The sequence below is a fragment of the Mustela putorius genome, unplaced genomic scaffold (genome assembly GCF_011764305.1).
Source record: "Mustela putorius furo isolate JIRA1106 unplaced genomic scaffold, ASM1176430v1.1 tig00000743_pilon_pilon_pilon, whole genome shotgun sequence".
In the NCBI taxonomy this organism is placed as follows: Eukaryota; Metazoa; Chordata; class Mammalia; order Carnivora; family Mustelidae; genus Mustela; species Mustela putorius.
This window is the reverse complement of record NW_025421464.1, coordinates 4,400,155-4,426,192: the sequence shown is the minus strand read 5'-3', so window position 1 is coordinate 4,426,192 and position 26,038 is coordinate 4,400,155. Positions and strand designations below refer to the sequence as shown.

Below are 26,038 nucleotides of genomic sequence, written 5' to 3'. Positions count from 1 at the left end.
CTGCCATGGGAGAGACGGCAATAAGCCCCTGGAGTTAAGGTTCAGGTTGTGGGACTTGTGCTTTGCAATCTAGGCTATTATTGCATCCTGTCCTCATGCCAGCTGTTTTCAGGCTTTGATCCAGGAACCTTGTGCCTGTTCCCCTCAGCCTAGGTGGCTTTGGTGCCAGTTGGATTCTGCAACTCTTCTCTGTTGACAAGGCAGACCTAGGTCAGTATAGAAGGTAACCCTTTCCCACTACTTCTTACATACCTACTCGTTCCTTCCATACTGTGCCCCTTGCTAGCCTTACCCAAAACAAGTAAATGAGGGAAGTCCTCTCAGATCCTTTATTATCACAGCATTTGGAACGTTGCCTAAAACAGAAATATGCCTAGAGCAGAAAAAGAAAGTGGAAAGAACAGCCGAGGGCACTGTTTTATATGTACATCAGGTGTCTCAATTTTGACACATGAAAAAATATTTATTACAATGATTCTCTGTTATTTAGGTAAATAGCATGGTTTAAATCATTAGTTTTCATGGTAGGGTACTCTATTCCTATGGGTAGTTGAGCAGGAAAAGTTTTAAGACTAAGTGTCCAGATTCTCAACTTCGATATGTAATCTTCCCTAACACTGATCTGTCGGCGTTGGTTCTCCTTTCTCACTTTCTCCTTCACAAATATACTTCTCCCACGTTATTAAAAAAAAAAAAATGGGGCGCCTGGTGGGCCTTTGGCTCAGGTCATGATCCTGGGGTCCTAGGATTGAGTCTCGAGCCCGACCTTGGACTCCCTGCTCAGCAAGGAGTTTTCTTCTCCCTCTACCCCTCCCCCTGCCTGTGCACTCTCTCTCTCTCTCTCCCCCTCAAATAAATAAATAAAATCTTTTAAAAATAAAAAAAAAATTTTAAATGCCATCTCTCTCTCATCCAACATTTTATCTACGCCACACCAAGGTTAAAAAATAAAATAAAATAAAAAACCTTCCAGAGTGCCATAGGGACAATTTGAGAACTATAACCTCAGAGGAAAAGGCTTCCAAGAGAGCAAATCAGAGAGCTTTCTTAAGAAATCTATGCTGAGGGCACCTGGGTGGCTCAGTGGGTTAAGCTGCTGCCTTTGGCTCGGGTCATGATCTCAGGGTCCTGGGATCGAGTCCCGCATGGGGCTCTCAGCTCAGCAGGGAGCCTGCTTCCTCCTCTCTCTCTCTCTGCCTGCCTCTCCAACTACTTGTGATTTCTCTCTGTCAAATAAATAAATAAATAAATCTTTAAAAAAAGAAAAAAGAAAAAAAGAAATCTATGCTGAAAGGGGCACCTGGGTGGCTCAGTGGGTTAAAGCCTCTGCCTTCGGCTCAGGTCATGATCTCAGGGTCCTGGGATGGAGCCCCACATCGGGCTCTCTGTCCAACGGGGAGCCTGCTTCCTCCTCTCTCTCTCTCTGCCTGCCTCTCTACCTATTTGTGATCTCTCTCTGTCAAATAAATAAATAAAATCTTTAAAAAAAAATAAATCTATCCTGAAAGGAGTAACATTTTAATTTATCCAGGTGACAGACTCATGGTAACACTACTTGCCTTATTTGTCTTAGAATTCTAATTCTAATTCTAATTCAATAGTTATCATATTTATTTTACTTGAAAAAGAAGTTGGGCATTTTCTAACAAAGTAAATCTCATTTGGCTGATTGTTAGCAGTGAGAATTTGCTATGCAAAATAGGCTATATAGCGGATGTTTTCTACAGATAATATGAGCTAAATTTGCAGTTCCAAGCTTTCAAGAAAGATATATGAAATATATACATGTATACAATATAAAACACATTGGAAATTAGATTTTTTGCAGTTATTACTTTTTTATTTTATTTTATTTTATTTTAAAGATTTTATTTATTTATTTGACAGAGAGAAATCACAAGTAGATGGAGAGGCAGGCAGAGAGAGAGAGAGAAAGAAGCAGGCTCCCTGCCGAGCAGAGAGCCCGATGTGGGACTCGATCCCAGGACCCTGAGATCATGACCTGAGCCGAAGGCAGCGGCTTAACCCACTGAGCCACCCAGGCGCCCCCAGTTATTACTTTTTTAAAGATTTATTTGTGAGAGAGAGCACGCATGCATTGGAGTGAATGCACACGAGCCCAGGAGAGGGTCGGAGAGAGAGGGAGAAGCAGGCTCCCTGCTGAGCAAGAAGCCCGAGATGGGGCTTGATCCCAGGACCCTGGGATCCTGACCAAAGTTGAAAGGAGACACTTAACCAACTAAGCCACCCAGGTGCCCCATTTTTTTTTTTTTGCAATTATTTTATCTCATGATAATGTTTAGATGTGAACTTTAAAATGTGCAAAGAGTTAAGTAATTTTTCAAACCTCTTTTAGGTATATAATTTTTAAAGTTTAAGACCACTAATATACAAAATTATTTTTCTGGAGTACCTGGGTGGCACAGTTAGTTAAGCATCCAATTCTTGGTTATGGCTTGGGTTGTGATCTCAAGGTCATGAGATCAAGCCCCATGTTGAACTCCATGGGCTCCTCACTCACCATGGAGTCTTCCTGAGATTCTCTCTCCCTCTCCTTCTGCCCCTCCTGCTCATGCCCTCTCTCTCTAAAATAAAACAAAACAAACAAATAAACAAACAAATATTTTAAAGGTATGCTGCCACTGCCCACCACATCTGAAGAGGATATAAAAATACAAGTCGGAAGTCTTATCCTCTGGAGATTCTGATTTGATAGGCTGGTACGGTCCAGGAATCTGGATTATTAACAAGATCCTCAGATAATTATTTGGAGTCACCAGACCTAGATTTATTATTTACCCTTAATTCAATGTATGAATTTACATAAAATTTCCCCTCTCTCTGAGTCTCAGTTTCCTTCTCCATAAAGTATTAGAGGGGAGGAGGGAGAAGACTGGTATTAGACTGGATAATTTCTAATGTATCTTAGACTCCTCAATTCTCATTAATTCCTTTCAGAGGCAGGAGAATGGACCCTAAAAGGCAGCTGCAGAGAAAAGAGGTTTAAGTTACATAGCAGGCAGGGGGCAGGGGGAAGAATGAACTTAGCCGAGATAGAGACAAATAGAAGTAAATAAAATAAAAGTAAGGGGCACCTGGGTGGCTCGGGTCATGATCTCAGGATCATGGGATCGAGCCCCACATGGGGGTCTGCACTCAGCATGGAGTCTGGTTGAGATCACCTCTCGCTTCCCTCTACTCCTCCCCCTGTTCATGCTTGCATGCTCTCTCTCTCAATCTCTCTCTCTCTCTCTGTCTTAAATAAATAAATAAAGTCTTTTTTTTTTTTTAAAAGTAATAAAACCTGACCTGCCTGTCTCACATGGTATCTCTGTAGCTTAAGTAAGAATTCAGCTAATCCCTCACACGAGTATGGAATAAAACTACATTAGAGGGTAATTTTTTACCTGATCCTCACAGATACTTTAGCAATACTTAGAGCAGGTGTAATTATCCCCATTTTAAAGATCCAAGAAATCCAGAGGAAGTGGCTTGCCAAAGCTAACGGTGGGATTAAGGAAAATCTATAACTAGGTTCCAGGTTTCTGACTTCCAGGCTAGTGTTGGTTCAACTACACCAATTTGGGGTGTATCCAAATGGACATAGAGAAGACTCTTTTCTTTTCTTTATTTTTTAAAATTTATTTATTTGACAGACAGAGATCACAAGTAGGCAGAGAGGTGGCGGGGGGCGGGGAGGAACAGGCTCCCTGATGAGCAGAGAGCTTGATTTGGCGCTGGATCCAAGGACTCTGGGATCATGACCTGAGCCAAAGGCAGAAGCTTTAACCCACTGAGCCAGCCAGGCATCCTGAGAAGCCTCTTTTCTAAGAATCTCCAGGAACACTATGAGAAAGAGTGAAGGAGACTCTCATCTACTTTGAGCTTTAGCCCATGGTCAAGATCATGCATACCATAGTCTCTTCAATATCCTGAGGACTTCCTCAAAGACCTAAAACCTCTGGCAAGGATGCCTACATATGTCTACCTTCACAATCCTTGGCAGTGCTCAAGTGTCACAGAAGGACTTGTATAGTCTCATTTGTTCCTAGAGACATGACCCCCATTCGCAGAAATAAGGCAAAATACACTGTCTCTGACATTTTCTTCCTAAATAAAATTAGAGCTCACTGGCAAAAATCTTGCCCCACCCTCCCAGAATGTGAGCTCCATGAGGATAAGGACCAGATCTCTTTTTTTTATTGCTATGTCTAAGCACCTAATATATGCCTGGCACATATCATAAATATCTATACACTAATTTTTTAAAAGCCTGCTGCTAGGAGTACCTGAGTGCCTCAGTGAGTTGAGCCTCTGCCTTCGACTCAGGTCATGATCTCAAGGTCCTAGGATCAGGCCACGTATCTAGCTCACTGCTCAGCAGGGAGCCTGCTTCCCCCCCTCTCTCTGCCTGCCTCTCTGCCTGCTTGTGATTTCTCTATCAAATAAATAAATAAAATCTTAGAAAAAAGAAAAACCTGCTGCTAGAAGCTAGTAGATTGTCCATGGAGCACAGCTATCTGTAAGTTGGATCCTTACCTAAAAGCATATACAAAAATTAATGCAAAGTGAATCAAGGACCTAAATTTAATACCTAAAACAATAAAATTCTTAGAAGAAAACATAAGATAAAAATTTCATAATGCTGGATTTTGCAATGATTTGTCAGCTATGACCCCATAAACACAGAAAACAAAAGAAAAAATAGACATTGGACTTGATAAAAGTTTTAAAATTTTGTGTATCAAAAAACACTATCCCTATGGTAAAAAGGCAAGCCCCAGCATGGGAGAAAAGATTGGCAAATCATGTATCTCATAAGGGATTAATATCCACAATATATATACATAACTCCTAAAGATCAATAACAACAAAAACAACACAATTAAAAAATGGGCAGAGGGCTTGAATAGACAATTCCCCAAAGAAGACATACACATTGCCAATAAGCACATCAAACATCACTAATCACTAGAGAAATGCCAACCAAAACCACAATGAGATACCAGTATTAACAAGTGAATAAGGGCAGCGCTCTCAGATCCTTTATTATCACAAGTTCCCTAATGCATAAAGTTCATACTGTTCAGCCATGTCCTGGGTTCCTCCAGGGTCTGGCCCAATTTTAAGTGATCAAATTCAGCCATGCTGTTCTTTTAGGCCCATCTTCAGCTCCAGATGAAGCTCTCTCAGCCCCTGGGCAGGAATACTGCAATGACAGGGAAATGAATGGACAGGGCAAGAGCTCAGGAAAACTGGGTTTCAAGTCAAGCTTTGCTACTTCTTAAAACATGAAAGCTTTTACAAATTATTTTACTTCTCTGGGCCTTAGGTGCTTCAACTATAAATGAGGGAACTATTTCAGTAAATGTGCTTTTTAGATATAGGTTTTATTATTCATTCCTGCTGAGAACAAGAAATAGGGTTGGAAAGTGAGAATTGGGAAAACCTTCACAAAGAAGATGGCATTTCAGATGGTTATGAAAGAATAAGCAGGATTTAGACTGGCTCAGATAAGGAACAGACCAATTCAGGGAGATGGGAACAACATTAATTAGCTTAGATACAGAAGTGGAAAAGCACAGACCAGTCTACAGGCCAATACCAATCCCAAGGAATATTTTCAACTACTGCTGGTGTTTTTTCATAAAGTTACACATATTTGATTTAAGGACTATATTTTGTGCTATGTGTTCTGCCTGTCCTCATGCAGTTAAATTATCTTTATTCTTACTTGAGTGACAGTCATACTTTCAGTTTCAAAAAAAATCCTTACTTCATAAAAATTTTAAACTACAAACTCTTTGGGAGATCCCTGCTGAAATATTTGTGAAATTTTTTAAAATCTCCATCATTTGATATAAAATTAAATAGCAAACCAATTCAGTGTAGACCTTAAGCTACATTTGGTGGGCTATAAGACTAAAAAGATAGAATGTTGAGGTCCTGAAAGTCAAATAAAGATGACTCTACATTGAAGGACCTTTATCTTGCCCTCATCCAGTACCTGGATACAGATGAATTGTTGCAGCAAGTGTTACCTTGAAATAGAGATGTGCATGAGCAGCTCCTAGGCAGCCTTATGGATCTTGGCCAGAGTCAAGTTAACCCTCCAGACCTCACATTTGTTCCAGAGCCCACACTTGCTAATCAGTTTCAGCTCTTGATTGAGGCGATTTCCTAGAGGGTCTCCATGGAGCCACATAGGTTTTGTGACAAACCCAGCTCCTGACCACTCATCAAGTTCATCAGCAAATCCTACTGGCTCTGCCTTCAAAATATTCCAAAATCTGACCACTTTTCATAACCTCTACCCTTATCTCCATTTTTATATTTTTCTTGAACTACTGCCGGTGCCTGCTTACTGTCCCTTTGCCTTCGCCCCATGCCCCTCATCCACTACTCTCAAGGTAGTGTGCAGACTACATATGGTAGATATCCAGTAGAAAATTGTTTGATAAGTGGATAAATGAGCACATCTCAGCTGAGGAAAGGATGTTATTTCTTTGAGGTTTGCCCTTTAATGTCTTTAGCCTTATAAATTATAAATTGTAGTCAACATTTCTAAAGCTAGCCCTAAAACCTCAAAATAAACTACTGGATAGACAAATGGCAAATTGAGGCCTGACTCACCACAAGTAGAAAACTGTCAAAGAAGCAAAGGCTATGTAAATAAGCATAGTGCTACAACAGAGAATATAAGTGTTCTGTCCAGAACAAGTTACAATTGCAATGTGACTGGCCATACATATCACTTCCACTCTCTAAGCCTCAAGTTCCTCATCTGTTAAACAGTGTTGTAAACCATAACCAGGTTCAAAAAAAAGGGGGGGGGGATGAACATATAAGTAAAGTATAAAGGAGACAGTTTATCATTAGAATAAATAGAAAAGTCTTAGGTATTGTAGGAGATTGTAAGTTGGATGGTAGAGTATGGCTGTCAATGGAACTAATGTAATCTTAGATATGTAAAGTTAGAACAAAGAATGGTAATAGTTCCCTGCCCAAGGCAGACCATAGCTAACATAGCTAGAATACTTCATTAGAGATACTGACCAACTATAGTGTATCCAGAGGAGACTGAGATGGTTGATAAAGGAGTTGTTCAGGAAACCACATCATATAAGAAATCTGGGAATGTGGACTCGGTATTACCTCATCCATAAAATAAGAACACTAGATCAGATTAGGGGTTTTCAAACAGAGCTTTACAAATCGCTAGATGTTCCACATATATACCTTACAGGGACCTCAGTGACAGTGACCTGGTGAAGAAGCCAAAAGAATGTGGTTCTGGTCTTCTCGTTCATGTTTCAACCAGATTAACTCTGCTCTTGCCTGTTTCAGGTATAGGGCTCTTGGTAATAATGATAAAAATAGCTAACACACAGTTTACCAAGCAGTAAGCCCTTTATACAGATTATTCTAACTATTCCTCACAATAATCTATGTCATAGAAACTGTTATTATTCCCATTTATAGATAGGAAAATAATTGAGGTTTAAAGAGGTGAGGCAGAGAATTTGGGTGACTCAGTTGGTTGGGCAGCTGCCTTTGGCTCAGGTCATGATCTCAGGGTACTGGGATAGAGTCCTATGTTGGGGCTCCCTGCTCAGTGGGGAGTCTGTTTCTCCTTCTCCCTCTGTTCTTCCCCTGCCCATATGCTCTCTCAAATAAATAGTCTTTAAAAAATAAAAAATTAAAAGGGACGCAACTTGTCCAACTAAGAAGTATTAGATAAAATAAGGATCGAAATCCAGGCAGAGTCCAAAGCCTACTGTTGTTAATCACTACACATACAATTTTTATTTGAACGAAAGGATTCTAATGCCTTAAAAACATTGAAAATTACTGAATTAGATGATCTTCAAGACATCTTCTAGATTTAAATTTTTATAATTCCATATTCAGCCTAGCAAAGGGATATAATAACTGCCTTCAAATATCACAAAATAGGATTATTTTATGTAGCCCTAGAAAACAGAAGGAAAACCAAAGGAAGAGGAGAGAAAGTTATAGTGAGGGAATATATCTAAGAACTTTGTAGCAGAGATGCCCAACAATGGGACAGATAGTGAATGAACTCTGTGGTCTTGGTAGTGTTCCAAAATCAGAATGATCATACATGGAGATTGTTGGGGATGGAGATATTGGGGCTACAATTCCTGCTTTGTTTAGGAAGTGGATTAAATGACCTCAAAGGAGGGGCACACTCAGGGGACTCAATCGGTTAAGCATCCACCTTTGGCTTGGGTCATGATCCTGGAATCCCAGGATCAAGCCCTATGTGGGGTTCCCTGCTCAGGCAGGAGTCCCCTTCTCGCTTTCCCTCTGCTCCTCCCCGTTTTTGTTCGCTCTCTCTCAAATAAATAAGTAAAATCTTTTAAAAATTAAAAAATAAATAAATGACCTCAAAGGATTAGAACTAAGAATCTCAAATTCTCAGAGGTTTAAGGTATCAGACACTGAGGATCATTTTCAGTGCCCAGTTTCTCTCAAACCAAAACCAAAAAGGAAGGCCCATCCTCATCTCCATGCCTTCTGTACTTAGAGTTTGTACCCTAAAGCAAGAGCCCATGCATGCTCCCATCTGACTATCTGCTACCTTTAAGAGACAAGAAGTCACCACTGGGTTCCTACCTTACCTCCAACTTCTCCCAGTTGCCCTGTCACTGCAGTTTCCCACATATGGGACAGCAATTCTAAAGGTCAGTGCTAGAAGTAACTTCAACAAGTATCCTGTTCATCCCCTACAGTTTACAGGTGGGAAAAAGAAAGCTCAGGGAAGGGCATTACCTAAAGCCATTCTCCTCATTGTTTACTAAACACACTGGTGTAAGAATTCACGCCTAGGGCGCCTGGGTGGCTCAGTGGGTTAAGCCGCTGCCTTCGGCTCGGGTCATGATCTCAGGGTCCTGGGATTGAGTCCCGCATCGGGCTCTCTGCTCAGCGGGGAGCCTGCTTCCTTCTCTCTCTCTCTGCCTGACTCTCAGTGTACTTGTAATTTCTCTCTGTCAAATAAATAAATAAAATCTTAAAAAAAAAAAAAAAAAAGAATTCACGCCTAGACACAAACTGATGAAAGTTGACAGGAGCTCAGGACACTGAATCAGGCTTCAAGACAGTTTCCATTTATTACATTCTTAGTATCACATATATTAGCATATATAATAATATACTAACCTATAACAAATGATAATATACATCTATTATTCATATCCCACCTACTTCTAAAAACTGACCAGTGACTTGGACAATACAGCCTACTTGTCTCATTTTTACCACTTCAGGGAATTCTTTCAGGCATTAAGGGTCATGAAACTCAGGGAGAAGTGAAAGAAACAGATTAGAGATTCACCCTAAACATGAATCCTGCTGCCCTCCTCCGCAATCTGCCTACCTGATTCAAACTGGAGAAAGCCTGTTCCCAGCAACAGTTATTTCCTCACATACCTCCACTGGCAGAAAGTATATGCTACCAGCACTAGTACTGCCCCCAGGCAAGGGTACAGACTCTCTACCTCAGCCCTTTCACCCCCAACCTTCTGAAATCCTGCCTTTATTTCACCATCTCAAACAGAAACCCAGCCCACCTACTGAGTCACCATAAAGTCCCTATAGGTTGCATCAGAACTTCTAAAAACCACTTCCTCTTCAGAAACAATCATAGACTCCTGAACTATATAAGAGGCAGAAGAAGGACCTTGCAGAGTATCTATAGTTAATCCTCTACCACTCCCCAAAAGGGAAAGCCCAGAGAAGGGAAGAGATGGTCTGAGGCCATCTTCTTTCTTAAGTGTTTTTCCATACCATGTACATTTTAATTAGTAAATACACCATTGTGAAACCAGTGAAGACAGAGAGGGAGGACAAAAAAGTCCTTCCCTTCCCATATCACTGAAAGGAATTCCAGGACATGGACCTAGGTAATTAACAGAGCCCTTCCATATGAATGCTAGGACAGTAAACACTTTGGGATCTAGCTTTCCATATCACCTTGACAATCTTCTCCCTGTCAGAACATGGGCTTATCTCACTTTCCCACCTTCTCAAAGACACATACACATACCTCACAGGTATCTGGAGAATTCTAAATATCACACTCTGGAATTCATACTTGGGAGCACACTTGGGATTCTAAGAGCAGTTTCTGTCCAAAGGTCACTCCTAAAGTCACCTGCCTCTCAGAAGCTCTGGTTTCTAAGGAAGAATTAATAATAGCCCAAGGCTACAGGGCAATGATTCAGCAGAGGATGAGAAGTAAAAGGCACAGAGATGATGACAGCTAGAGGCAACTGAAAACAAACAGTGGAAGGAACAAACTATACTAAATTTCATGTGTTTTGAAGACTGGGGTCCTCTTCTGGAATAACCTAGAGATTTAGCAGTTAGTATAAACTGCCAGAATCAGAGCCATCAACCACTCTTTCCCCCTTTCCCCACAAATCCTTTAATTAATCCGCTAAGTCTTCTACAGTCCCCTAGTGTCTCTTCAACTAGCCAGTCCCTACTCCTTGCACTACCCCTAACATCCCTCACTGACTATCTCTCCCTGAATGCCTATTCTAGTAACTTTTGTCACCAATCACCTTCTCACACAAATGCATTAAGCCCCTACTAACACCTCTAAGGCCACACTAGGAGGAAGAAAGTACAAGAGAGGTTGAAATCTCTTATTTAGAGGGCAAATTTAGCTTTTGGATCAGATGAGCATGTGTCTTTGAAAAAGGTAAAATGTTATATAGAGTAAATGGAATATTGACTCTTCTCAACTTTATCTCTCCACCAACACATGAAGTTACCTATATTTTTTCTTTTCTCCAAATTACTTTAAAATTTCATCTTTCCATTCCATTCCCACCAGCAGTAACCCAGTTCAGGTACCTCTGTCCTGGATAATAAACTTCAAGCAATCTGGCTTCACACTCCTATTTTCATATGTATCCAGATTAATCTTCTTAAACCCAGTTATGACCACATCATTCCCCTGCATATAATCCTTTCACAGGTCTCCAAAAAATAGTCAAGATCTCCCATTCCTGGACCTCATCTACTGTTGAAGATAACCTTGACTCCTCTTTGTCTCACTCCCCATATCCAATCCAAGTCAGCAAACTCCATGGGCTCTTCACTCAAACTAGATCCAGATTTTGACCACTTCTAACCATCTTCAAGATACCACTATGGTCTAGGGCGCCTGGGTGGCTCAGTGGGTTAAGCCGCTGCCTTTGGCTTGGGTCATGATCTCAGGGTCCTAGGATCAAGTCCCAAATCGGGCTCTCTGCTCAGCAGGGAGCCTGCTTCCCTCACTCTCTCTGCCTGCCTCTCTGTCTACTTGTGACTTCTCTCTGTCAAATAAATAAATAAAATCTTTTTAAAAAAGATACTACTATGGTCTAAATCACCAACATTTGCTCATCTGATTTCCAAAATAGCTTCCTAATTGTCCTCTCTGCTTCTACTCTTTCCTTCTGTCTATTCTCAATACATAAGACAGAAAGATTCTAAATACATCAAATCATCATTTTTGTGCTCAGTCCAGTGATTGCCTATTTCACTATAAATAAAACCTGAAAGCCTATATTGACTTTCAAGCTTCTACATGATCTAGTGTCCTGCTGACCTTATTCCTAATATTCTCTCTTTTTCTAGTTCACACTGCTTCAGCTCCACTAACTTCCCAGCTAGTCTTTAGCCAAGCAGCAGCACATTCCTACCTCAGGGCTTTTGCACTTGCTCTTCCGTGTACTTGGAATATTTCTCCTTCCCAACCCAAATATCCACATGGCAGACTCCATTTCCTTCCTAAATGTCTGCTCAAATGTCACCTTTATCAGACAGTTCTTCCCTTATCAACCCCCATTCTTTGTTGCCATTCCCTTTTCCTTTATGCCATGCTGTAGTTTTCTATAGCACTTATCACTACCTGTTATATATTTACCGGCTTATTTATTGTCTCTCTCTTCAAGCTGAAATATAACCTCCATGAAGGTATGGATATTGTTCAGAATAGTTCCTGGTATGTAGCAAGTTCACAAAAGTATTTATTGAACGAATAAATTGTTCCCTCTATGAACTCTTCACTCCAGACAAATTTGGTCTTCTCACTGTCCCAATATAATAGTAATGATGGCTAATATTTATTGAGTGCTTTCAATGTGCCAAGAATTGGACACATCAGTTTGTTATACTATTCAATCAATAAGTCTATGAAATGGAAACTTTTATCCACATTTTACAGTTGAGGCTAAAAGAGATTAAATAATTTATACAAAATCATACAGCTATGTAGTGGCAGAAAGAGGACTCAGGTTAGCCAGACACCAAAACTTATTCTCCTGTTATCATACTGCCTCTTTACATGCTTTCTCCCATCTGTGAACTTTTTGTGTAAGTGGCTCTTTGCAATTTGGGCCCCATTATTGCTTTGCAGCTGATTTATGTAAGCCCATTTGGTGTTCCAAAGAGAATGTCCATTCCATGACACCAAGATCTGGGCCATTAACACGTGATAACACATTTTATCTCATATTTGTAAGCAAATGAATTTAAGGTTAATTCAAATTAATTTGACTAATAAGCAAATTACTCTTTTCAACTATCACAGCCTAGTGTTGGACAACTTGAATAATGAAGTAGGATCATACGGTGAGGAAAAGAATAGCAGACTAGGAGTGGGGATATCTGGAGACTGGTCTCAACTCTGTCTCCAACCAGGTATATAACCTTTAAGCAAATCACTTAGCCAACCGTGTCTTTAATCTATCCATCTGTAAAAAGAATTGGCCTAGATGGAGTCTAAATGATCACTTCAAGTTCTAAAAATACTATTATTCCATGAACATCTACAACGCGTCAAGCCAAAAGTAAAAGGACAAATTCTTCCTTAATATGGTTCTAAGAGCACTATCTCCCCTGTGCATTATTTCGGAGCATGCCCCAAACAAGCAATGAGCTATGAATGTGGTTTGCTAATGCCACTAGAGCTATATAAATGACATAGTTTAGGTTGAAAAGAAAGTCATATTGTGGCACCCTAAGTTGTTTATCAACTGGAGTAAATCATGGAAAAGATGTCATTTTAAAAAGCATTAATAAGGGTGCCTAAGTGTCTCAGTCAGTTAAGAAACCGACTCAATTTCGGATCAGGTCATGATTTCAGGGTTCTGGGATCAAGCCCCATATCTGGGCTCTCTGCTTCAGGATTCTTCCTGTCCCTCTGCCCCTTCCCTCGCTGTGCATGCAGGCGCTCTCTCTCTCTCTCTCTCTCTTAAAAAAATAAATAAAACTTTTTTAAAAAAAGGAATTAGTAAAAATTTGAGCAGGAAGAAGGCAGACTCCAAAACAAAATTTTAGAAGAAATGAAGGACTTCAAAGAATAAATGATATGATACAGAGTTTGAAAAGTATTGAGAACATGATAAAGGCAAATGCAAGTAAAAATTGGCAGGCAATTTTAAACTTCAGAAAAACAAAAAAGGAAATGCATATAAGGAAATGCAATCATAATATATTACTCTTACGTAAACACTGGTTTTAAATTAACTAAAAAACACAGCTAGATAGATGAGAAAAAGAAGTGGGAGTAATATATAAAAAGCAAATTCTCATCTATCATAATAGGAAGTCATGCTTTCTAAAGTATGCAGTATAAACATATTACTTAAAATGTGGAGGTAAAAAATGGGAAATAACCAAATATCTGGCCTATTTGTGCTTTACTTTTTTATAACAAATGTGATTTACTTATAGCTTGGTTTTACTTTATTATTAACATAAAATAACTGAATAATAATGTCCCATGTGGTACTTGTCTCATATTCCTCTACCCCTATTTCCTTAATATATTAATATATGACCATCCAAGTAATATATTAATATACTGACCATCCAAGATCTTTAAAAATTCTTGTTGGTTGAGTGACCAATGTAAAAATGGGTGAAGATGTCTTGTTGTGGGAGTTACAGAATTTTGTACTAGATACAAATTTAGAAATTATATAGTCCAGTGCTTCCCAAATTTGTATCCATGGAATACTGCTTCTTATAATATTAATAGCATGCTGCAAAAAGTGTGTGGAGCTCGAGTAAAATTGAGTAATATCATGTTTAAAAAAATTAATCAGGTGGGACGCCTGGGTGGCTCAGTTGGTTAAGCAGCTGCCTTCGGCTCAGGTCATGATCCCAGCGTCCTGGGATCGAGTCCCACATCGGGCTCCTTGCTCCGCAGGGAGCCTGCTTCTCCCTCTGACTCTGCCTTCCACTCTGTCTGCCTGTGCTCGATCTCGCTCGCTTTCTCTCTGACAAATAAATAAAATCTTAAAAAAAAAAAAATTAATCAGGTATCTTTACTGTAGGAATTCTAGGAGGCTTTACTGTTAACACACACTAGAAATCACACAAAAGCAATTTATTAAATAGTGTTTCTCAGACTCATTTGTTTCAAGAATTAAATCCCTGCTATTATCTCTAGTAACGAGTAGTTTCTGAAGCATTCTTTAGAAAACACTGATCTAGTCTACTACCCTTGTTTTACAAATGTGGAAAGAAAAGCTCTCTAGATCCTGTTCAGGTCTGGATGGTGGGGGAACTAGAAGGAAGGGCTTCAGAATTCTGGAGCAATCTCCAGTACCTGAACAAGTCTGGCCTATGTTTTCTCAGACTTTCATCACACACCTGAACTACTTCAAACCAGGAAACATTAGACACAAGCATCTTCTTTACATATCTTTAAAGATTTTCTTTTTTTTTTTTTTTAAGATTTTATTTATTTATTTGACAGAGAGAAGTCACAAGTAGATGGAGAGGCAGGCAGAGAGAGAGAGAGAGAGGGAAGCAGGCTCCCCGCTGAGCAGAGAGCCCGATGCGAGACTCGATCCCAGGACCCTGAGATCATGACCTGAGCCAAAGGCAGCGGCTTAACCCACTGAGCCACCCAGGCGCCCCACTTTAAAGATTTTCTGATACCTAAGGAACTTAGGAGGTGAACCCAGTGTCAGCCAGAGCTCAAGCCATAAAGTTCCAGGACAGGAGCTAAAGAAAGTCCCAACAGACAGTAAAGACTGAGTTTCGATGGCAAAGTAACCCCAAACTGAGCAATGGCAATGTGAACAGACCACTCACATTTGTACAGTGTTTTCCAGTAAGTAAATAAATGCTTTCACAACATCATCTCATTTGATTTTCATAACAATCTAATGAGAAAGGACAAAGGTGAAATTATTATCCCCGTTTTATGAAAGAGGAAATGGACTCTCAGAGAGTTAAATGCTTTGCCTGTGTTATATAGCTAATGAATAGCAGAGTTGAGCTCACATTAGAGCTCTTATCAATACGTCAAACAAACTGGGCAAATTTTGACTAAGTACCAATGAACTCTCCCATGAAACATCCAAGCTGCTCCTACTGGCTCACTTAAAAAGAAACAGATCAATTCTCAAAGTACTCAGGGATGGAGGCAGAGACAACACCCCAAATACTGGAACTTCAAGGTTCTATTTGGGGGGCTCTCTGCTCAGCAGGGAGCCTGCTCCCCCCCACCGCCTGCCTCTCTGCCTGCTTGTGATCTCTGTCAAATAAATAAATAAAATCTTGAAAAAAAAAAAGGTTCTATTTGGGGTCAGTATAGTAATATCACTTATAAGCTATGTTGCTGGAAGGAGGAGGTCTTGAAAAGTACCCACTGTGCGGGGGACACCCGGGTGCATAGGTAGGTTAAGCAGTTGACTCTTGATCTCAGGTCTTGGGTCTTGGGGTCATGAGTTCAAGCCCCATGTTAGGCTCTGCTAGTGTAGAGCCCACAAAAAAAAAAAAGTTGGGGCACCTGGGTGACTCAGTTGGTGCAGCAACTGACTCTTGGCTGCAGCTCAGGTCATGATCTCAGGGCTGTGAGATCGAGCCCTACATCAGGCTCCATGCTCAGCACAGTATCTGCTTAAGTTTCTCCCTCCTTCTCTGCCCAGCAAACCCTCTCCAACCCTGTGCTAGCGCACATTCTATCCCTCAAATAAATCTTAAAAAAAAAAAAGTTCCCACTGGGGAGGCAGCATAACTTAGTGTTATCAACAAGGAGCCACACAGACTTGGATTTGAATCCCAACTATACCACTCATTTACCCTATGACTTTCTTCATTATTTCAACTCTCTGTGCCTCAGTTCTTCACCTATATTGCAAAGCTACTGAAAAGCTAATGTTAAGAATTAGAGGGATAACAGTGTCACAGTTGTGAGTGTAAACTCTGTAACTGTACTACCTGGGTTTGAATGTCAATCCTACTTCTTACTAGCTGTATGGCTTCAGATAAGTCACTTAACATCTTAGAATTTGTTTTCACACCTGGAAACTGAGGAAAACAGTGCATTCTTGTTGTGATTATCAAATAAGATATTTGTTAAGCATTTGAGCATAGTATCTGACACCACTGGGGAATGTCATCGAAAAGATGTGAATGCTGATTTACCTGACTGACCCATGAGTTGGACCTTGGCACTTGGAGACTTCTTACCTCCTTCCATGTCCTTGGAATGTGGGTTCCACTTGCCTTTCATGCTCCCAGAGGCTACTCCAAGGACACAGCCTTGCAATGTAGTATTGAAAATACCTGCACAGTACCAAGTCCACTTAGGACCTCTTTACAAACTTTTAAGATTTGGAGGGCACGTGCAGTGATCCATTCATCTTGCTACTGCCCCAAACAAGCTTAGTACGTAAGTTCTCTTTGCTTATTAAAACTGCCACCTACCAACCCGGAGTGGCCTGCCTCTTTCTTCAGTCTACCCCTTCCCTCTGTTTTTTTTTGTTGTTGTTTTTAAAGATTTTATTTTTTTATTTGACAGAGAGAGATCACAAGCAGGCTGAGAGGCAGGCAGAGAGAGAGGAGGAAGCAGGCTCCCCGCTGAGCAGAGAGCCCGATGTGGGGCTCGATCCCAAGATTCTGAGATCATGACCTGAGCCGAAGGCAGTGGCTTAACCCACTGAGCCATCCAGGCACCCCTACCCCTGCCCTCTGTTAATGGGAGCCAGTTTCACATTACACCAGGGAAACTCCAGAAAGGATTATGAACCAACAGGTACTATAGCTCACGCAGAGATAGTGATGACAACAGTGGTCCCGGTAGCAAAAAACTTAATATCCATTTCGTCCCAAAGCAAAATGAGAAAGAATGATACTCAGTCCTGTTTGCTTCCATATACCCTCTCCCCTCTTTTCTCTCCCACTACAAGCCGAGAATACTAGACTAGAAATCAGGACACTTGGTTCTGAATGTCAGTTCAGTCACATACTAGTTAACCCACTGAGCCATCCAGGCACCCCTACCCCTGCCCTCTGTTAATGGGAGCCAGTTTCACATTACACCAGGGAAACTCCAGAAAGGATTATGAACCAACAGGTACTATAGCTCACGCAGAGATAGTGATGACAACAGTGGTCCCGGTAGCAAAAAACTTAATATCCATTTCGTCCCAAAGCAAAATGAGAAAGAATGATACTCAGTCCTGTTTGCTTCCATATACCCTCTCCCCTCTTTTCTCTCCCACTACAAGCCGAGAATACTAGACTAGAAATCAGGACACTTGGTTCTGAATGTCAGTTCAGTCACATACTAGTTAAGCGATTTTTGGGCTGTCATTTAACTCACTTGAGGTATTTTTCCTCATCTGAGGTTAAATTAATGATACTTTACCTACTCTGCCAGGTTGTTGCAAGCATCAAATGAATTAATAGATTTTAAAGTACTCTGTGAACTATGAAACACTATATAAATGTGAGGGGTAACTTTTTATCTGTCACAGACTTCAAGATAGATGTTTTTACCAGTAAAAAGCAACTTTATCTCCAAGTTTTTTCTCGTGGACAATTCGATCCAGTACGTTGTAGCAGATGTTAGTGGTTGCTCCTTTCATCCACTCAATGAAGATTTTTCCTTTAGTTACATCAAAATTGTACTGGAGGAATGGGCCAGGACATGAGGACTTCCAGTAAAATTCCTTGGCAATGTCTCCCCAAAACTCTGCAACAGAAAGGAAAGCCCAGACATCACTAAGATTCTCGGACATATTTATTCTCAGATGGTTTACCAGTCTATGACAGGAACAATTTACAACTTCTCTGCCCTGTACTCTAGTACCCACGGTCTAGATCCCTCGTCTACCTGTCTAATCTTATCACTGATACTTTCTTAACCCACCTATTCCCATGAGCTAATTTTGACTCAAATACCTTCCTTCTTGCCTCAAAACTGCCATTTCATTTTTCATCATTTATTCAAATCATAGCCACCTAGTGCTATCACAATGCTTAGCATATTGTGGTTAACCTGTAAATTTTTTTAACAAATTTATTAGTGAAAGGAAGAAATCTTTTACCTACAGAGTCTTCTGATATAGTCTTTAATTTGTTTCTTCACTCTCAGCAATGATTTAATGAGTACCTCTTTCTCCTACTGCATCTTGCCCAAGTGTTACTTGCTATGTGCCAAATGTCACTTTCAGCTCTTGATATGTATTATCTTATTTAGTCTTTACCACAGCCATGAGAGGTACACTTCATTTTCATTCTCATTTCATTGATTTAAATCAAGGCTAAGAGGAGTTAAATAACTTGCCCTAGGTTATACAGTTACTAAATCAAGAAGTGAATTGCCCTGAGGAAAACATTTTTGCTAAAATTTGAAAGATGAGTAAGAGTTTTTCTCCACTTCCCCGCCAGGAACAGAGGTCCATGGGACAGAAAGGAACCAAGGGTATGGGTTCAGAGGAACTCCTTGAAGCTGAAGCACTAAGAATAAGAGAAAGAATAGCAGGAATTGGTGCATAAAATGGGCAGATCATGCAATCCTTCTAGGCATGATAAGGAATTTGATATTTATCCTAAGAGGAATGGAAAGCCATTGTAGGATTTCACGGACAGCGACATGATCAGATTAATAATCTTAAAATATTCCCCTGGCTATTCCAGAGAAAACGTATTCAACAGGTAAAACATGTAATTGCAGAGCACTTAGGATATTGTCAGTACAGGATCAGGAGCTAGAAAGGAAAGGAGAGACACTCTTAGAATGAAAGGAACACTTTAGAGATTATCACCTCTTCATTTCACCAATAAGAAACCAAATTCATAAAGGTAAAGTGACTTGCTCAAGGTTACATGATTCAGTTTATACAATCTAATTGGAAAGGTAAGACGAACGTATGAAATACTTCTGAACATGCAAGACAGAATATAGCTGAAAGCTAAATTATATGATGTACAACTTGCAAGCAGTTCAAGAAATCCAAATTAGGGACGCCTGGGTGGCTCAGTTGGTTGAGCCGCTGCCTTCGGCTCAGGTCATGATCCCAGGGTCCTGTGATGGAGTCCCGCATTGGGCTCCTTGCTCAGCGGGAAGCCTGCTTCTCTTGCTGCCTCTGCTTGCCTCTCTGCCTGCTTGTGTGTACTCTCTCTCTGTCTCTGGCAAATAAATAAAATCTTTAAAAAAAAAAATCCAAATTAAGTCATTCCCAAGGTGCCATTATGTACCTATAAAACTAAGGAAGATTAAAAAATAAAAAGATAAACCCAGTGCCAGAGTGGCACTATAAAAGAGATACTCATATGATAATGGCATTGTAAGAAATTGTCATAATCTTACTGGATACCAGGGCGATGACTGACAAGAGACATAAAATTTTTTATACCCTTTCATCTGCTAACTCAATTTTGGAGAACACACTATAAGAAAAAAAATGCCAAAGAAAAAATGAAGTGATTGCTAAAGACATGTTTATAGTAACACTATTTATAACAGTGAAATTGGAAACAACCCAAGAGCCCAACAGTTAAAAAAAAACCTGATGAAAACTAGTAGTACTAGCAGTAATATAACAGAAGACTAAACAGCCACTAAAGAGAGCAAATGGGAGGTGGTATTTTAGTGAATGCCATTCCTGTACCGGGCACTGGGCTAATCTCACCGAATCTTTTTGTCAAAAAGATTTTCTTTTTAAGTAATCTCTACATGCAAGGTGGGTCTTGAACTCAAAACCCCAAGATCAAGACTCACAGGCTCTACTGACTGAGTCAGACATGTCCCCTCATTGAATCTTTTTTTTTTTTCATATTAAAACACTCATAATTGAAGGATTTTTATTTTATGTAAATGAGTTAGCATTAAAATATCTGCGGTTAAGGTAGGTATCTTGGATGACCCCTTCAAAGAAGCTTACTTAATCCAACTTAATGAAGTTTCTATCCTTTGTGTATTGATGGAAACACTGGCAGCCCATACTGAGGCTGTGTTGCCCAATCAGAGCATGATGTTTTGAGCATAGGCAGCAAGGAGAACCCTGACCAAACTTCCTAAGATGGCTCCAGGAGAGCTACTGGGATTCATCTTTTTCTCTTGGATGCAATAAGGCAAAAGGCCTCATTACATTTTTATATGGCCCTATGAAATACACATTATCCTAATTTTATAGATAAGAAAACCAAAGCTCAGGGAACAGAGGAAATTCTCCCGAGGGCCACACAGCTAGAAACCAGTATACAAAATTAGATCTGTTGTGGGCGCCTGGGTGGCTCAGTGGGTTAAGCCGCTGCCTTCGGCTCAGGTCATGATCTCAGGGTCCTCGGATCAAGGCCTGTGTCGGGCTCTCTGCTCAGCGGGGAGCCTGCTTCCCTCTCTCTCTCTCTGCCTGCCTCTCCGACTACTTGTGAACTCTGTCAAATAAATAAATAAAATCTTTAAAAAAAAAAATAGATCTGTTGTTAAAACTACATCAAGTAGGGGAGCCTGGGTGGCTCAGCGGGTTAAAGCCTCTGCCTTTGGCTCAGGTCGTGATCCCAGGGTCCTGGGATCAAGTCCCACATCAAGCCCCACATCAAGCCCCACATCAAGCCCCACATCAAGCCCCACATCGGGCTCTCTGCTCGGCAGGGGGCCTGCCTTCCCACCACCCCCAACTCTCTCTCTGCCTGCCTCCCTGCCTACTTGTGATCTCTGTCAAATAAATAAAACCTTTAAAAAAAAAAAAACTACATCAAGTACATGTAAATATTCAAAAATATTTTTAAGTGATAAGAGTAGGCATAGATTATGTAAAAGTATGAACCACATTTACATGTATCAAGAAGGATGCAAAAAACTGAGTTTTACTATCACTTAGTTTTGTTTTGTTTTGGTAGCGGTGTTGAAATCTGAAAGTTTTGTTGACACAAATTCTAAGTACAGAAATTGTTCAAAAGATTAAAAGATGATCATGGACTAGATGATCAGGGAATGCTGCGTAGAATTGGTGGAGTTTGACTAGGTAGACAGGAGCAGAAGGAAATGGGCAAAGGCAAGAAAATGGGAAAGAAACCTTTATGTATCCAGTATATCAATGAGAATGACTTGTTTAGAATAAAGGGTGTGGTAGGGAATAGCGGAAGTTAAGAACACAGAGGTGGATGGAGCTAGTTATCCAGAAAAGCTAGTTATCCAGAAAAGCAGAATTGTAATTTGAAATGAGAAGAAAGAGAGAACTACTGGAAGTTTTAAAAATGACGTATGAGGGGCGCCTGGGTGGCTCAGTGGATTTAAAACCTCTGCCTTCTGTTCGGGTCATGATCCCAGGGTCCTGGGATGGAGCCCTACATCTGGATCTCTGCTCAGCCGGAAGCCTGCTTCCTCCTCTCTCTCTCTCTCTCTCCCTCTCTGCCTGCCTCTCTGCCAACTTGTGACCTCTGTCAAATAAATAAAATAATCTTAAAAATAAATAAATAAATAAAATGACATATGAAAGCAGAGTTTATTTTGGATATCAATCTAATAGTGTTTATTTTAGATAAGTCTATGAGAGAGATTGAAGGTGGGTGAGACTAGGGAATCGGGGCTGCTTCCTTGAATTAAAAAGTTCTGTGGCAATGGAAGAAAAGGTAATCAGAGACATTCTGAAAGAGTATTTAATAATTTTTTCGAAAATTTTAAAAAACTTATTTATTTGACAGATAGAACACAACAAGTAGGCAGAACGGCAGTAGAGGGAGAGGGAGAAGCAGGCTCTCTGCTGAGCAAGGAGACGGATGAGGGGGCTCGATGCCAAAAACCTGGAATCACGACCTGAGCTGAAGGCAGAAGCTTCACTAACTGAGCCACCCAGGTGTCCCTTGAAACAATATTTAACAGAATTTGATGAAAGGCAGACTGTGGAGTCAGGGAAGAGGAAGAGTATAGCTATCAGGAGTATAGATTCTGTAATCAAGACTACCTTTGTTCAAATCCCAGATCCACTGCTTTGTAGCTTTTGTGACCTTGTCCAAGTTAGTTAACCTCCCTACATTTCAGTTTTCTTCCTTTTATAATGGGGATAACAGTCTCTACATCAAATCAAACAGGATTTATGCTCAATAAGCAATAAATAATTTTGAATGAGATATATAGATAGAAAAGATCTATGTTGACGGATCTTATTAGAGGAGAGGATAATGAAAGAGATTTAGTTTGGGATACTACCATTGACAGGGATAAGAGAATTAAGGGGAGAGAAGGTTTGGGAGGGAAAATTGGTAAATCCCACTCATAGTCATGGTACATATGATATAACAGCAACGTGTGTGAATAAAATGGTCTATATACCTATGAGATCTGGGACCAGGGCGTAAGTGGGATCCTGGGCTCAGGGCTAAATATACAGACATTATTATTGTAGAAATAGATGTAAAACAGATGAAGTCATGATGGGGAAAAAATATAGAGAAGGAAGGGAAAGGAAAATAGGTCTGAAGATTCAAACTTGGACACTACCTGTAACAATGAACCACTCTACACTTGATTTAGTCCTGTCTTGCATTACTCAGTAATCGCTTTGTCCATGTTATTCTTACTGTTATCAAACTAACCACCATTTATTGAATGCCTATTGTGCATCAGGGACTCTACAATGCACACTTACCACCCGCTTTAGACCTCACACAAACCTAGAAGCAAGTACTATTAGCTGTATCTTACAGATGAAGAAAAGTAATCTCAGACAGGTTTAAAACTTTGCTTAAGATCGTGCAGTGAGGTGGCACCTGGGTGGCTCAGTTGGTTAAGTGACTGCCTCCAGCTCAGGTCATGACCTCGGAGTTCCTGCATCCAGTCCCACATAGGGCTCCCAGCTCCGTGGAGAATCTGCTTCTCCCTCTGACCTTCTCCCTTTTCATGCTCTCTCTCACTCTCTATCTCAAATAAATAATTTTTTTTTAAAAAAGATATAAATCTAGTTTTTTGCGGGTTTGATTCATTGCCCATGCTTATCCACTGCCAAACATAATGCTGCCTCCCAACTCAGGTACAGTTTGACACCTTAAGCAGACTGAGGGCAAGAGCAAAGAATGTTCCCTACACATTACTAAAGAATTGTCTACCTTTATTTCTTATCAGAATTTCGGAGTTATTACAATCCCAGCCTAACCTTAAAAAAAAAAAAAAAGAGGCATTTTAGTGACTTGTTCAGTCTTACATTGTGTAATTTCCACTGGGATTTCTGAAACATGAAAAACAGATCTGGGACTCCGTTACTTATTTGGGGGGGGGGGGGTTTCCCAGGATGGGAACCAGACCGGTTACTGTCCCTCAACAGTGGAGACTAAGTCACAGGATAGAAGGTGTCAGGAGGCAACGGTTGACTTGGCGCGAAAGGGAACAAAATTCTGTAGCTCTCCTCCCCTCAAGGTGCCCCTTCACCTCCCGAGAACCCATCCTTTCACGTAAGAACTCTCCTCATGGAACTTTCACTATCCTTAAGGAAGCCCCATCTCCTCACGAAACCGCCCAAGGAACTCTCCAACTCTTAGGGAACCCTCATCTCCACACGGAACCCTCCTTCTCCCCATAGAACGCCCATATACTCCCGGAACTCCTTTTCCGTCTCCACTCCCCATCTCTTCACGGACCCTTCAACCTCCCTAGGGAAACCTCAACTCCGCCAAGGAACCCCGCTCTCCTCACGAAATCCTCGTTCCCCACGCCACGCGCACAATTTCTCACTCATCTGGAAACCCCCACTTCTCTGCTCGCTGACCCCGCCCAGGGCCTCCCGGGCCCGGCCTCACCTCGCGGTTGCTCCACTGAGCGCCGGTGCAGCTCGCGGTAGCGTTGCAGCGACGGGACGTGCGCGGAACGGCTGACCTCGGGCGGCGGAGACCAACTCCGCACCCGGTTCCGGGCTCCAGCCTCTTCTCGCTCCGCGCTCCCGCTGCCGCAACGGCCCCGCTCCTCCGGAAGCCCCATCGCGTCAAGTTCCGAGCGCCTGAGCAGCCTTCACTGTCGCTCCTGGCGCCCAGGCGGGGCAAATAAGCTGACCGAGGGGCGGGGCCTTACGGGAGGAGGCGAGACGGGGCGGGAGTAGGCGTGGCGCAGGCAAAACGGGCGGAGAACGGCCCGGAGGGGCGGAGCCACGCCCGATGGAGGCGGGACCAGGGTTAGCAAAGGCTGAGGGAAAAGTCGAGTATTGCCGGAGGGTTGGGGGCGGAGCTGACTGCGGAAGGGGTGGGCCCGCAGAGTGAAAGCAGAAGGGGCGGGGCCGGGCGTGATAAGAGAGGATGGAATCTTGGAGGGGAGGGGCCAGGCGTGACAGTTGAGGAGGTGGGCCCTCTTCTGTCACAGAGCGACTGGGAGTGACGAGGTTGGATACGACGGAAGAGGAGGCTGATCGAAGTGACTGTGGTCGGGTGGGGTCTTGGAGTGACAGATGAGAAGTTGGGTTAGGGCGGGGCTCGAGCGGGAAAGAACTGGGCAACCGAGAGGAGTTGCATCAGGCCCATAATGGAGCCGCCCCGTGATCTGATTGCACAAGCCTGTCACCCCACCGAGTTGGAAAGCTAAGTGGAGTAGGGTCCTTTGTGGATGACACACTTCCCCTCAGCACTATTCCCCAGTTCTGAGTAAACCCCTCCCTTCTGTCCCCAGGAAAAACTCCTCCCACGACGCTGAGGGCACAGACCCGGGACGGGATGCCCTCCCTGCTAACCTTGGGACCAGCTCAGATTTTCTCCCACCCCTGAAGATATGTCTTCACTCTCCCTACCTCCACAAATTTCCATCCAGATCTAAAGTACAAGACTAGGAGGTGTTCCAGGTCTTTGTTAATAAACCCACCTCCTCATTACACAAATGGTAAACTCAGGAAAAGGAAAGAATCTGTGCAAGGTCACAGAGCAAACAACCAGGTTAGGGCCAAACCTATGTCTCCTGACTCCCCCTCCTCATCACGCTGAAGGTAACATCTGTAAAATACTAAAGTCTATGCAAAATAGGAAAAATTGCTCACACCCTTCCTTCCCTCTCAATCTCTTGATTTCCTCTCACCTGCCACAACCAGGTTCAATTACTCTGGCTTCCCTCCAACTCTTCCACTCCAGAAAGGAGAGGCCAGGACGGACCCTCTATCTCCCTTTAAACTCACTACCAAGAAGATCCCCTCCATCAGTTCACAGACAGGAAATCTCCTTAGATAAACTCCAAGGGTGATTCCGAGGGTCAAAGCAGGCAATCCCCACCTTCTGAAACCTACACAGGTCTTGTGACCCCATCTGGCCCAGACTTTCTCCCCACCTTCTCTCTTGTTCTTTGTCCTGCTAACCACAAGCTCAGCACAACCCCAAATTGAAAACAAAAACAAAAGCAAAACACCTCTCCTGGGTCAGATCTATTATCCAGAGCCTTCCCAATTCTGAAAGGAGAGTCTCAGGGCTCCAAAGGAGTCCAGACCTCATGGACTGGGCAGATATTTCATTGAGAAGGCATTAACTGCACTGAAGGCACACACACTATACTGAAGTCACTCCATTAAGGGAGCGCAGATCTTACTGAGGGATCTCAGATTTCAGTGAATACCTCTGGACCCTGCTAATAGCACATAAATGACGTTGAAGTTCCGTGATTCTACTGAGGGGACATGGACTTCTTCCTAGGAATTACAGAAAATATAGACTTTACTAAAGAGATATGGACCCCACTGAGAGAACTCAAACCCCCAAGGGGCCTCTCACTACACTGAGGAAATGGACACCACTAAAGGAGCACTGACCTCAC

The 26,038-nt window shown here is 41.8% G+C and overlaps 1 protein-coding gene across 2 annotated transcripts in view; it reads right to left on the bottom strand.

Annotated features, from left to right (window-relative positions):
* ACSS2 (acyl-CoA synthetase short chain family member 2) overlaps positions 1 to 24,319 on the bottom strand; it is a 47,042-nt gene extending 22,723 nt beyond the window's left edge. The window contains exons 1-2 of one of the 2 annotated variants that reach the window (XM_004746573.3): positions 24,058 to 24,319; positions 17,818 to 18,013 (exon numbers count right to left, since the gene is read on the bottom strand). In XM_004746573.3, the coding sequence (XP_004746630.1) occupies positions 17,818 to 18,013; positions 24,058 to 24,235 (374 nt within the window). In that variant the 5' untranslated portion in view covers positions 24,236 to 24,319. The remainder of the gene's footprint in view (positions 1 to 17,817; positions 18,014 to 24,057) is intronic. The other variant, XM_004746574.3, reaches the window with a different exon arrangement.
* Positions 24,320 to 26,038: the final 1,719 nt, after the last annotated feature.